The 15032-nt window shown below is 40.2% G+C and overlaps 1 protein-coding gene across 1 annotated transcript; it reads left to right on the top strand.

Moving 5' to 3' along the window:
• Positions 1–4190: 4190 nt before the first annotated feature.
• LOC129853576 (AT-rich interactive domain-containing protein 5A-like) lies at positions 4191–14748 on the top strand. Its single transcript, XM_055919753.1, has 7 exons — positions 4191–4279; positions 8298–8380; positions 11426–11591; positions 11805–11857; positions 12733–12830; positions 12915–13068; positions 13211–14748. Exons 1-7 carry the CDS (start codon positions 4276–4278, stop codon positions 14435–14437), a joined length of 1785 nt encoding a protein of 594 aa, XP_055775728.1. The 5' UTR covers positions 4191–4275; the 3' UTR covers positions 14438–14748.
• The last annotated feature ends 284 nt before the right edge of the window (positions 14749–15032 follow it).

Here is a 15032-nt window from a genome sequence, read left to right as displayed (position 1 = left end):
TAGACATTTTTGGGAAAAAACAGATTTACGTAAGTATTCAGACCCTTTACTCAGTACTTTGTTGAAGCACCTTTGGCAGCAATTACAGCCTTGAATCTTCTTGGGTATGACGCTACAAGCTTGGCACACCTGTATTTGGAGACTTTCTCCCATTCTTCTCTGCAGATCCTCTCAAGCTCTCAGGTTGGATGGGGAGTGTCGCTGCACAGCAATTGTCAGGTCTCGTCTGAGATGTTTGTTCGGGTTCAAGTCCGGGCTCCGGCTGGGCCACTCAAGGACATTCAGAGACTTGTCCCGAAGCCACTCCTTTGTTGTCTTGGCTGTGTGCTGAGGGTCGTTTTGCAATTGGAAGTTGAACATTCGCCTCAGTCTGAGGTTCTTAGCGCTCTGGAGCAGGTTTTCATCAAGGGTCTCTCTGTACTTTGCTCTGTTCATCTTTCCCTCAATCCTGACTAGTCTCCCAGTCCCTGCCGCTGAAAAACATCCCCACAGCATGATGTTGCCACCACCATGCTTCACTGCAGGGATGCTGCCAGGTTTCTTCCAGATGTGACGCTTGGCATTCAGGCCAAAGAGTTGAATCTTGGTTTCATCAGATCAGAGAATCTTGTTGTGCATGGTCAGAGTCCTTTAAGTGCCTTTTGGCAAACTCTAAGCGGGATGTAATGTCTTTAACTAAGGAGTGGCTTCCGTCTGATCACTCTATCGTAAAGGCCTAATTGGTGGAGTGCTGCAGAGATGGTTGTCCTGGGAGGTTCTCTGGAGCTCAGTCAGTGACCATCGAGTTCTTGATGACCTCCATGACCAAGGCCCTTCACCCCCGATTGCTCAGTTTGGCTGGGTGGCCAGCTCTAGGAAGAGTCTTGGTGGTTCCAAACTTCTTCCATTTAAGAATAATCGAGGCCATTGTGTTCTTGGGGACCTTCAATGCTGCAGACATTTTTTGGTACCCTTCTTCAGATCTGTGCCTCGACCCAATCCTGTCTTGGAGATCTACGGACAATTTCTCCCGCACTCGTGGATTTTGCTCTGCCATGGGACCTTGTATAGACAGGTGTGTGCCTTTCCAAATAATCTCCAATCAATTGAATTTACCACAGGTGGACTCCAATCAAGTTGTAGAAACAGCTCAAGGATGATCAAACAGGATGCACCTGAGCTCAATTTTGAGTCTCATAGCAAAGGGTCTGAATACTTATGTAAATAAGGTATTTTTTTTTTTTTTATACATTTACAAATTAGTCTAAAAACCTGTTAGCCTTATTCTAAAATGAATTTTTTAAAAGCAAACGTAAAAAAAAAAGTGGATTAAAGTGAAGGGGTCTGAATACTTTCCGAATGCGCTGTACATGAACCTCAGCTGTGTGTTCTATAAGCAGTTTCCTGGAATGAGAGCATAAAGGTAACGGCTGGGGATTTTTATTGTTATTACCTCTGTTTCAGTTTCACAAGAACAGCAAGATTTAACATTTCCCCCATCCTGTAAGATAAGATCTCACTTAATTTTCCCTCAACTAAAAAAACATGCCTAAAAACCTTCCATAGTCCCCTTTTTAAAAAGTTATTTAATTGTGTTACTGAAAATGGTTGAAACTTACAAGAAACCCAAAGTCACAAAACATGACAAAGAAATAGAAAAGATGTAGGCCTATAGTGGTTTTCTAATGGTAGTATGCAAAGTGTGACTAGAAGGCCATTAGATGATACGTTCCCAGGATTGTGAGTCAAACCTGTTCTGATTGGAATGACAACATTTCTTCTGAACTGGTTCAGTTTACAGTCTGCTGACCTCATCACAACCCCCTCTGTCACTGGAAGACTGAGATGAATAGCAGGGGGTTTTCTTTACATCAAATTTCTCATCTATTCTCAATGCTCAGTTTATCTTGGTATTAACTTATAGGTGCCATGAATTTTAGATCTTTGAGATTTACATATACCTATTTGAATTACAATTCCATAAGTTTCCAATTTCAGGGATAGATTGACAAATACAATAATGTATATGTTTTGTAAAGAAACAGTTAATCTGGTGGTTTGTAGAATCATTTTGCATTCTGTAAAGATTCACTATGACTCAGTGTGAACAGAACCCTCCTGCGAGGTCCAATGTATACTGAACAAAAATATAAACGCTACATGTAAAGTGTTGGTCCTGTCTTTCATGAGCTGAAATTAAAGTTCCCAGACATTATCCATATGAACAATAAATTTGTTTATTTCAAATTTTGTGCACAAATATGTTTACATCCCTGTCAGTGAACATTTCTCTTTTGCCAAGGTAATCCATCCACCTGACAGGTGTAGCATATCAAGAAGCTGATTAAACAGCATGATCATTACACAGTGCTGGGGACAATAAAAGGCCACTCTAAAATGTGCAGTTTTGTCACACAACACAATGCCACAGATGTCTCAAGTTTTGAGGGAGCATACACTTGGCATGTGGACTGCAGGAATGTTCACCAGAGCTGTTGCCAGATAATTTGATAATTTCTTTACAATATGCCTCCTTCAACATCGTTTTAGAGAATTTGGAAGTACGTCCAACCGGCCTCACAACCGCAGACCACGTGTATGGCGTAGTTTGGGCTAGGGGTTTGCTGATGTCAACGTTGAGAACAGAGTGGTGGGGTTATGGTATCGACAATGAACACAATTGTATTTTATCGATGGTAATTTGAATGTACAGAGATACCATGACGAGATCCTGAGACCCATTAGGTCATTCATCCGCAGCCATCACCTCATGTTTCAGCAATTGTTTCATGTCGCAAAGATCTGTACACAATTCCTGGAAGCTGAAAATGTCCCAGTAATTTCATGACTTGCATACTCACCAGATATGTCACCCATTGAGCATGTTTCGGATGCTCTGGATTGGCGTTTATGACAGCGTGTTCCAGTTCCTGCCAATATCAACCAACTTTGTACAGCCATTGAAGAGGGACAACATTCCACAGGCCACAATCAACAGCCTGATCAACTCTATGTGAGGCAAATGGTGGTCACACCAGATACTGACTGCTTTTCTGATCCACGCCCCTACCTTTTTTTAAGGTATCTGTGACCAACAGATGCGTATATCTATTCCCAGTAATGTGATATCCATAGATTAGGGCCTAATGAATTTATTTCAATTGACTGATTTCCTTATATGAACTGTAACTCAGTAAAATTGTTGTGTTTATATTTTTGTTCAGTATATATTCCTGATCTAACAAACACTTTTACATCGAGCTAAAAGTGCATGTTTTCATCAGCTTAATACAAGTAAATTGTGAATTCAACATGTGATCACAATCTGAGTCAAATGAAAAATTTTATCAACTCATATCAATATCACAATTGCACAAACCAAGAAGAACAGTAATATAGTTATGACATGTTTTTAACCAATGCACGTGACCAACTGTAAGTTCTGTGAAATTGCTCAACACTTGCCCAAGTCATTAGTATATAAAATGTAATTCTATTTCACCAATCCTTATTTCAAACAGCAGTGAAACGGGTGTTTTGTCTTTAAAAAAAATCCCTCTGAGATCAGGCCAGCCAACTGATAGTTTTGTTATTTTGACATTTAAAGGTTAAACATATATCTAAATGTCATACTCTATCTGCAACAAGTGGAAGAATTTCACTGACTTTTGAAACTTCTAAAGCAAATCTGGATAAAATAGTTTGTTGCACCAATATTGACAGTTGCATTTGATTTGATAGGTTTTTGTTAAATACAGCCTTATTTTCCAAATTCAAAGTTTATGTATAGATATAGATTATGATTGGCCAAATTATTCCCATGGATGAAATGCAAATGTGTGGTTTTGTTGAAAAGATCAGAATGTCAGATAATCATATTTTTATGACTATTCAGACAAAATGTTTCTTTTGCTATTAGTTCAACATGTGCACTTATATAACGATAAAATATATAATTCGTTTTGGTTTTTACATCTTTGTAGCCTAGTCTAGTGAACTCATTACAAATTGCCTCAGGTCATCAATTTGAGAAAGGCTACATGAGAGTAAACAATTATTAAAACTGATTCAATGTACCTTGAGACTACTATTGGGGTTTCAGAGAGCTGCAACTCCCAGAGTCTAAAACTTCAACTCCCAGACTCACTTGCTGTAGTGGAGACATGACCAACCAATAATAATCCATTGACAACGTCTTATTTCGAGGTGTGCTAAATTAGAGAAGCTTCTTCAGTAAAGTGGTGCTGAAACAAAGTAAACGTTCTTCAAATCGCGAGTCAAAGGATTATTTTGCAAATGGGTAAGTTGTTTTTCTTAACAGTTTGGAAGTTTATTAATCCTGTTAAGCACCATCGGCTTTTATTTTTTTTAGCTGGAGAGGAATCAACATGTCTTGTCAAAAGCACACACTTAGTTATAATGATGACGTAGGCTGCAAATTGTGGCACTGTTTAATCATTTATTTCAACGTTTGCAGTTAGACAACAGCCTATTGTTTTTTGTAACGTCGATCACACATTTACGTTTTAATTAGACGAAATCAAATGTGATGGGAAGTTGTGAAATGGCACTTACATTGGGTAGGCTATTGAAATTCATGCATGATGCAAGTTAACTGACAGAACGTTTTTAATAGAGGCATAAAAACATACATGTACATATAAACATGACATCATTTTCTATGCAAAGGGTACGATTCTTAATGTTATTTGTATTTTAAATAAATGTTATAAAACATAAAATATTTACAGTACCAGTCAAAGTTTGGACACACCTACTCATTCAAGGGTTTTTCTTTATTTGTACTATTTTCTACGTTGTAGAATAATAGTGAAGACCTCTTTGGTAAGCCGTCATCGTTCCCGAGTGGCGCAGCAGTCTAAGGCACTGCATCTCAGTGTTAGAGGCGTCACTACGGACCCTGGTTTGATTCCAGGCTGTATCACAACCGTCCATGATTGGGAGTCCCATAGGGCAGCGCACAATTGGCCCAGCATTGTCCTGGTTTAGTCGGTGTAGGCCGTCAATTGTAAATAATAATTTGTTCTTAACTGACTTGCCTAGTTAAATAAAGGTTCAATATTTTTTTTAAATAAACATCTCAACTATAAAATAACACATGGAATCATGTAGTAACCAAAAAAGTGTTAAACAAATCAAAATATCTTTTATATTTGAGATTCTTCAAATTAGCCACCCTTTGCACACTCTTGGCTTACCCTCAACCAGCTTCATGAGGTAGTCACCTGGAATGCATTTCAATTAACAGGTCTGCCTTGTTAATTTGCGGAATTTCTTTCCTCCTTAATGTGTTTGAGCCAATCAGTTGTGTTGTGACAAGGTATGGGTGGTATACAGAAGATAGCCCTATTTGGTAAAGACCAAGTCCATATTATGGCAAGAACAGCTCAAATAAGCAAAGAGAAATTACAGTCCACCATTACTTTAAGACATGAAGGTCAGTCAATCCGGAACATTTCAAGAACTTTGAATGTTTATTCAAGTGCAGTCACAAAAACCATTAGGCGCTATGATGAAACTGGCTCTCATGAGGACCGCCACAGGAAAGGAAGACCCAGAGTTACCTCTGCTGCAGAAGATACGTTCATTAGAGTTAACTGCACCCCAGATTGCAGCCCAAATAAATGCTTCACAGAGTTCAAGTAACAGACACATCTCAACATCAACTGTTCAGAGGAGACTGCGTGAATCAGGCCTTCAGGGTCGAATTGCTGCAAAGAAACCACTACTAAAGGACACCAATAATAAGAAGAGACTTGCTTGGGCCAAGAATCACGAGCAATGGACATTAGACCGGTGGAAATCTGTCCTTTAGTCTGATGAGTCCACATTTGAGATTTTTGGTTTCAACCGTCGTGTCTTTGTGAGATGCACAGTAGGTGGGCGGATGATCTCAGCATGTGTGGTTCCCACCATGAAGCATGGAGGAGGAGGTCTGATGGTGTGGGGGTGCTTTTCTGGTGACACTGTCAGTGAATTATTTAGAATTCAAGGCACACTTAACCAGCATGGCTACGACAACATTCCGCAGCAATACGCCATCCCATCTTGTTTGTGCTTAGTGGGGCTATCATTTTTTTCTCTCACCAGGACAATATCCCAACACACCTCCAGGCTGTGTGTAAGGGCTATTTGACCAAGCAGGAGAGTGATGGGGTGCTGCATCAGATGACCTGGCCTCCACAATCACCCGACCTCAACCCAATTGAGATGGTTTGGGATGAGTTGGACTGCAGAGTGAAGGAAAAGCAGCCAACAAGTGCTCCGCATATGTGGGAACTCTTTCAAGACTGTTGGAAAAGCATTCCAGGTGAAGCTAGTTAAGATAATGCCAAGAGTGTGCAAAGCTGTCATCAAGGCAAAGGGTTGCTACTTTGAAGAATCTCAAATCTCAAATATATTTTGATTTGTTTAACACTTTTTTCCCATATGTGTTATTTCATAGTTTTGATGTCTTCACTATTATTCTACAATGTATAAAATAGTAAAAATAAAGAAAACCCCTTGAATGAGTAGGTGTGTCCAAGCTTTTGACTTGTACTGTAATTCGCCACTAAGCAGAAACACTTGACATACATATTTCAAGCCAATATAAAAATTAAAGGAGCATTACTAATTACTGGCTTGGAGAAAGTAAGTATTTAAATAACTGATGGGCTGATAAAACTGGAACACTGGTCAATTGCAATGTATCATGACTTAAAGCTGGAATCCTTAGTTTCTACATTTTTGGGCATATACATTAATGATATATACCCATTGATTCTTGAAGAGTATAAACTTCTAAATTGCTCATGATCTTAGTTCAACTTTTGTACCACATCAGAAACAGAACCCAAAATTCAAGTTATACCCCAATGTTTGTAAACAATGTAAATATAAACTCACACGGTATTGCCTCCAAAACATGATTAAAACTAAGGTTGATATCATGGATGGTCAGTCCTTGCATCCATAGCTCTGCCTATGAATTTGAGTGGCTACATTTCTCCAAGGCCATCCCTCAGCTTTTTACCAAAACGTAGATGGAGTGACTATTGTTATTGTTTCAATTAAGGATTCTAGCTTTAAGCAGGTTAGTATAAACTAGATTAATTTGCATGAGATATACTAAGTACTTCAATTTTCTGTGTACACAATCACAATTTACTCTGCCACAATAACGTCCCTTTTCCTTCCAAAAATGTCCTTTATACATTGACTAATGTACATATTCGAACAAATAAATTAGGGAAGTCGAGAGCTTGGGAATATACATTTCTATCTGCAAAAAGATTATTCTGAGATAATTGGCTTTAAAGTTCTGAACCCTCATTGGTTTGAATGGTGTCAGCAATTTTTGTCTTGTATTATTTTGAAAATAACAACATGAATTTGGGTATTTAGAGTACTATATAGGTGGAGAACATTGAAAAGAACAAGGCTATGGCAACAAAATTTTGACAAATTCAGATATAACCTTATAGTCCAAGGTCTCAAAGTTCTATGGAAAGCATGATTCAAGCTGATTTCGAAAGAAAATTGTATATTGGGTTTGCAGACAGGTGATATCAATTATGTTTGGTGGGCTATTGAAGAGACTGCTACTCTCCTTGAGGAAGAGGTTAGAATGTGGGTGTTCAATGACAAATGCATTTGACTTTCAGTTGTCATGGCTGAACATGGATCCATTTGCTATCAACTACAGCCTTTAAGTCTTTTAAATTTGTATCAGTACTAAGGCTATTCTCAAGCACTTAACATGTTGCCTGAAAATGATGTGTGTGTGTGTTTGGGGGGGGGGGGGGGGCATCATTTGTATTACCTTGAGTTTGGTGTATGATCATTTGATCATCAAAGTATGCAAATTAAATACTGAAAATAAAACTGCGTTTTACATTACATTTTGCATTTTCATTCACATGTTGTAATGCTTTCATATCAGGCAGGGTACCACATAACTGCGGTTAGACTCATAAGCAGGAAGTGGTGTTGTAACCATGTGGCTTTATATTAAAACTGCATTTTCTTTCGTTGTTACTGGAGTGTGTTAGCTTACAGAATATTCAGTGATAGATCACACGTATACTTGTTCTTGCTGCTGGCACAGGACTGGAAATGCAATCATAGGTGAACCAAAGCATCAGCTTTTCACATAGGTAGGGTTTCATTGCATCTTGTTCTGCATTAAATGGCCTGACTGAGGATGCATGGGACATACACCATTCTTTGCTTATGGTAAACAAATTGCCCATATGGAGTGGAGGGTGTGTGCTCTGGCCTAGTTGTGACTGTCTTTTCTCTGTGCCTTGTGGCAGTATTTGATCCTGAAGGGGAGCGAGACACCAGTCAGAGACCAGTCATGGAGGAGGGCAGAGGTGTGGAGGGGACACTGAACCAGGTAAGACAGGACAGGTCATATATGACTCATATTGACTCCAGGCAGCTTGAGACACTTGGCTGTCTTTTTCTGCATGAATTTAGAATTTACATCCACATTGGAAAGAGAGAGTTCAATTTTGATGTGTGTCTGCAAGAACACATTCACGTCCAGTATGTTTACATCCTTAATTTCTTGTGTTGTGTGTTTCATTTCCCCCTGCTTTCAGTTCTCTATTTCTTCAAACATCAAATTAGCATGTCAAGTATTAGGCTCCTATAAAGGGATACATTTTTTCTGAAGAATTGTTTGTTTCTTCATACAGTACATATTCTTTACATGTCTCTGATATGTCTGACTTAATGTGTGGGCATACAATATGATAACAGAAATATATGGAAAAGGGAATGAGTTAAATTATACAAATAACACATTTAATGGAAGTTGTTATTGAGGAGTGTATTTATATGTTTACTTTTTGCACATGTTCATTGTTGCATACACTCCTCAGAAAATCCTCATCATCAATGAAATAATATTGCTAACCCCCTGGGCACACACTGGTTGAATAGACATTGTTTCCACGTAATTTCAATGAAATGAAATTGAACCAACGTGGAATAGATGTTGAATTGACGTTTGTACCCATTGGGAAGTGGCGCCATGCAATATCACATCTGATCGTTTTATCTTATTCCTCAGATCAGTAATCAGTAAAGTGATTATTTAATGTTATAGTAAGTAGGCGGTGTCTCATAGAGCGTGAAAGAATATACATTTCTCTCTACAAACAGAAACTGGAGTTCCACTAGACACAGTTCTGGTAATTGAAGATGAGAAAATAAAAGTTAGTGCAGAGATGCATCAAATTTCCAAGACATTGCTGTGAGATGAAAGCCCAGTGGTTTCTGTGGTGACAAGTGGCCTGTCGATAGCATCAACCCGGCACGCCACCAACAATCATAGTGAGAGTCTTATCGACACATTGACGACAACATTTCCTACGCCCTTTTCCAAAATGTGAATGTGGTGGAAATGTAGATGCTGTTTACTGACAGTCTTTCACAACGATATTCATGCCTTATTTTCGTGTGGTTAACTATGATGATTGTATGGTGGGCTTTATGACTCGGACTGCAGTCGTTTCCTGTATGAAACCTATGTCGCGTAGAGCTGACTGACATCTCTCTGTTTTGTGGTCCAGCCATGGATACATTTATTCAGTATAGTATACAAATAAAACAATAGGCTTATCTTCTAATATATACTGCTTACTGTAAAAATTGTTTCATCACATTGTTCAGTAGTCATATGCAACACATGGATTAAGTTTTCAGAAAAAGACTATTTCTGCTTTTCTGGAAATGTTGCCCTAAATGACTAATCCATATTCCAGTCATACATGCTTTTGCTTTGTTCATAAGAACTTTGCATTGTAACTTTCATCTCATTGATTAGATTAGATGTGAAGATGGCTGTGTGTGGAACGATTATTCTACAAATTTGTAAAGCACTTGTCCTAAAATGACTTTGAAAATAACCTACTACCCAACGTAAGTCATGGAAATGTATCCATAGCAAGAGAGAGAGCTGGCAAGAGAGCAGCAGCTGGCCAGTCAAGGCAGGAAGAAGACGAAAGCGAGAGAACATTGCATGGTGCTGGAGGAGGCCCATTGATAAAAGATAGGGTGTTATAGCTGGGAACCGTGTCTATGGGACAGCTGTATAGAGCTGTGAGTCAGTCAGGGCTATCCCAAATAGGGGCCTACATCTTCACTATTACTCACTACTGGGTCCTGCTTCTCGGAACCAGTAACCACAGAGAGGAACCTGATTCAATATGAAACTCTGCTTGACAGTTGCCTACAGCTCAGCATACGCCACAGAAACAAAATAGTCTCTGTATTCGGTCATTTGGATTGGGATATTGTATTGACATACAGTATTTCATTTTCTGCTCTCATTTGAGAGCAGAAATTGTAATAAAAAATATCAAACTTGTACACTATCAGTCCATAGCTCTGTGCAAATTCAACCTGTATGCTTGTGCACAAAACTGATATAATCAGACATTGTCCCTTTGAGAATTTTGACTGTTGCCAAAAATAATAGTTTTACTTTTCAAATATTTATAGTACAAATTATGATGACACGGTGCCTGTAGTTTTGTGAATATCAGCTTCCTATACCTTGGTAATTTTAGGGTCAGTTTGACCAGTTTGAAGTGTCAGACACTTCTCATCCCAATGAATGCATTGAATGTAAGGACAGTAATCTGTTCAGGGCTTTATTTCTGCATGCCTCTACTGTTTCATTTCTCATTTGGTATTCACCGCATTTTGTGACTTTTCCCTTTTCTACTCGTTTGTGTTTGGTTTGTGTTTGCTTACACAACGTTTTTACAGAGTAAGCTCCAAGTTCAACATAATAATCTAATCCTGAAATATGCCTCTGAAAACTACTGTGTATGCTGGACCAAGAGCTCTACTGATCATTTCAAACAGATAATTGCAATTTCATTTTAACCTCACTCTTTTTTTCATTCTCATGGAACATATTCTAATCATGTGAACTACTTGCTAGGCTACTCAGTCTTTTGTAATTTCTAAATTACATTCATGACATTCACTTTCATGTCAGTGGAAAATAAATGTATAACAAAGGTCTTGTGAGTAAAGGCTTTGGTGGGAAAGAGACCTTTTCATACTGTATAAAGAGCTCGATATCTTCATATTTGTTATTCAACTAGACATCCTTGTCACCAGGCTGATAATCAGGTCTAGACCGAAAACCCCATATGTCTCTTGGTTTCCCTTTTATACAGGATGTATGGTTACTTATTGAAAGTGGTAAAGCCAACTCTGTCATGTTCTGAATGTTTCACTTGAAATTCTAGTTGCCCAAGAAAAGGCATTGAGATCATTTAAAAAAAAAAATAATAATAGTTTCCTAATGTATGATTGTTTTATTTTCTTCTTTCAGTTCTGTTTTGAAGACTTATATGTTCAGTAATAGTATGCATCCATATAATTTGGATTTACATCTATCTGATGGTCTTTACTGTAGAATTCTGCAGCGATGGAGATTTCTGACTCAGACAGTGAATGTGAGGAGCCTCCCAGGTCTAGCCCAATGGAGACAGAGGAGAGGTCCTTCATAGCCAGTTTGCACTGTTTCATGAAGGACAGAGGCACACCCATAGAGAGGATACCACACCTGGGCTTTAAGCAGAGTGAGTCCATGTTCAAAGGATTTAGCCATAGCTTTATTACTCAATCTCTATTATATAGATACGTTTTCCCTGCTCCCCAGATCACCTCAATCTTTGGGGTAGTTTGTAAATGCATGTGTTAAGACAAATTCATAGGTAATGATACAATATAATATGAATTATAGAACTGTGCAATGTCCCCAATGTTCAAATGCATATGGTTTCTGCTTGCAGTTAACCTGTGGAAAATCTACAAAGCTGTTGAGAAGCTTGGCAGTTACGACTCTGTGAGTACACCCATATAGTACAGTTCTATATTTTTTTACACTTGACCTGGTTGTTGATCACACAGAGATAGCAGTGGCAGCTACTCACATTTTTTTATGTTGCGAAAGAGACCATGCAGCTTAGCTTCTTGTGTGGAACCTTTATCTTAAGTTGACAGGATGTAAACATGACCATACCCACCACATTAAGAGCAGAGTCCACACTGACTGCTGAATGAAGTTTCCACTCTGTGGCATGTGTACACACTCAATGCGCTGAGAGAGGAAGGGTTTCTATGAAATGCCAATTCAGTTCACAGGAGCTTAGCCTGTAGTAAGACATTGTTCTCTATTTTAGTAATGGGCCAATCATCTCCCTCCATATAATCTATTTTTTTTTGTGGTACTTATTACGCCATTTTCTCCCCAATTATGTGATTTCCAATTGGTAGTTAGTCTTGTCCCCTCGCGGCAACTCCCGTACGGACTCGGGAGAGGCGACGGTCAAGAGCCATGCGTCCTCAGAAACACAAACCCGCCAAGCCACATTGCTTCTTGATACACTGCTCGCTTAACCCGGAAACCAGCCGCACCAATGTGTCAGAGGAAACACCGTACAACTGACAACTGAAGTCAGCATGCATGCGCCCGGCCCGCCACAAGGAGTCGCTAGAGCACGATGGGACAAGTACATCCCTGCCGACCCGGGTTGTGGTGACGCCTCTAGCAATGCAGTGCCTTAGACCGCTGCGCCACTCGGGAGGCCCCCTCCAAATATTCTTAATATAAAAAGACAGATTAGACGGTCGTATACTTTACCTCAAATTAATGCATAATGGTTCTGGATGAGGGACTTAGAGGGATGTGTTTTCTCACTATGGTGTGTTTTCCAACAGGTGACAGCACGACGGCTGTGGAAGAATGTGTATGATGAGCTGGGGGGCAGCCCAGGCAGCACCAGCGCTGCTACCTGTACCCGCAGACACTATGAGAGGTGAACACTGCTCCAGATAACCTGTCTTCAATTCACTCCATCTCTGCCTGTTTTCATTGTGTAATTTCTTTGTGTTCAATACAGGCTTGTTTTACCCTTTGAGAGACAGTTGAGGGGAGAGGAGGACAAACCTCTGCCTCCAAGCAAACCACGCAAACAGTACAAGAGGAGCCCTGAGGGAAGCAAGTCTGAGGGCAAGAGGAAGAGGCCCCATCTGGAAAAGGAGACAGACTCTGAGGTACTTCACTTTTCACCTGTTCGTGACTATTGTCATAAAAGTCACTAGTTGTTTTCTATTACTCCAGCCTATGATTGTCATACAGTTACTGTACCCCAAACTGTACGACTGGAAGTGACCTCTCCATGTTGTATTATTTCAGGGCCAGCTACACTCTACTCCATCGTCTCCATGGACCACTCCAGCTGAAAGGCTCCACCCAGACCGTCCTCCACCAAACAATGAGACTACCGTCAGTGACGACCTCTCTTCCTCAGCGTACTCCCTATCCCAGCCAGGTCAGGTCCAGTCTGCTGCTTCAGACATCATCTCCCCTCTGGAGAAGAAGAAGCGTATGGCCCAGGCCAGCCTGAGTCAGTCCCAGGACTGTCAGAGCCCCAGACAGGACCGTAAGGGCAGGCCCTCTGTGATCCACTGCTCCCAGTCCCCAGGGCTGGTACGTTCTAGCCGGACACGCACTACCTCTGAGGGCTCTCCTCTCCCTCCGTCCTCCTCCTCTTCCCGTAGCCAATCCCCCTACTCCATCTCCTCTGAGGACTGTCCAGCACTAACTGAAGAGAGGCCCCCAGTTCCAAAACCAGAAGTACCTCTTCATTTTTCCAGCAAACCTATATCTGCCTGCAGTGGGGTCCACAAGCCTCAGAGCTGCAGCCCTGATGTCAAGAAATACGTTGGCTTCCCTGGAGGACAAAGAGATTTCCCTCAGGTCAGACCTCTACCGGGTGACACAGTTTCTATCAAAGGTCAGAGTAAAAATTCTGTATGGAGCCCTGTCTGCAATGGGAGTAACAGACGTCCAACTAACCAAATATCCCCACCAACGTCCTGCACGTATACTGTTAGATCTTGCTTGGTTCCATCCACCTCCAGTTTCACTAAAGTTTATCCCAAATCTATGGAGCCTTTGCGGCCTATACCCTTTCGACCAGGTTACACATTCCATCAGAACCCAAATAGGCCCATGTTACATGATAATGATCTGATCTATACTAAGAAACTACATATGGTCCCTCGACATTATCAGACAGAGAAAAAGGAGAAGTCCGCGGCAATGTTGCCCAAGCCACTTCCAACGCAACAACCTGTATTCCACTCTAATGTCAGCATACCAGTGTCCTACCTCGTCCCAGCCTATGACAGGACAAGGGGAGACTCTAGACAGAAGCCACCTGTACACCCATTCTTTCTATCCACCAACAGACTGCCTCAGTCCCAGATCAACCCTATGTACCGTCATGCCACAACGGGACACACCCATGCTTCCCCTTATGAGCCTGCTCTCTACTCCTATCCCTATTCCATTCCTATGTTGAATCCCCATACTGGATACAGCATCACTGGTGTGCATTATCCTCAAACTAGGCTGTGATAGCCCAGCCTAACTCTCTCAGAGCTTATAGACAATGTGACAAGTCAAATGGAGATAATGACAGTACCTGCTTCGTTCTAAACTTCTAAACTTGACTCGAACACAGCTGCATTCTGTGAGTGATCAACAGAGAAACGTTGTGTTGTGATTATTATCCCGTGATGGGCTCCCCTCTGTGGCAACTGACAGAATTGCACTAATACAAAGGACAAGTCTTTCTGTATTTGTAACAATAGCCTTCGGGTTTACTGCTATGTACGTTTTTTTATGGTATGATAAAATAATTTTACATGGAAATAATATATGAAACAACACAGATGTAATTGTTTATTATTTCTGAATAAAATCTAAAATAATTCCTGTCTGATCCTATTCTGCATTCTTTGGTAAGTAAATAACCATGGTCATTTGTAATTTTCTACATTTATTTGAATTAATTGAGGGGACATGCAGCACTTAATCCATGGAAAGTAGACCACTGTATTTCAATAATGCCAATAAACACATGCCCTTTTTGCAAATAATAATAAAACATTATTTTGTAAACCAAACACTAGGACAGAGATAATGGAGGCATTTGTTTACCCTCTCTGAC

This window comes from Salvelinus fontinalis, chromosome 4, assembly GCF_029448725.1.
Source record: "Salvelinus fontinalis isolate EN_2023a chromosome 4, ASM2944872v1, whole genome shotgun sequence".
Taxonomy (NCBI): Eukaryota; Metazoa; Chordata; class Actinopteri; order Salmoniformes; family Salmonidae; genus Salvelinus; species Salvelinus fontinalis.
This window is presented reverse-complemented; position numbering and strand designations above follow the sequence as displayed.

Coding starts and splice junctions, on each gene's coding strand:
- LOC129853576 (XM_055919753.1), top strand. Junction 12,831..12,914: donor ACCCGCAGACACTATGAGAG/GTGAACACTGCT, acceptor TGTTCAATACAG/GCTTGTTTTACCCTTTGAGA. Junction 13,069..13,210: donor AAAAGGAGACAGACTCTGAG/GTACTTCACTTT, acceptor GTATTATTTCAG/GGCCAGCTACACTCTACTCC.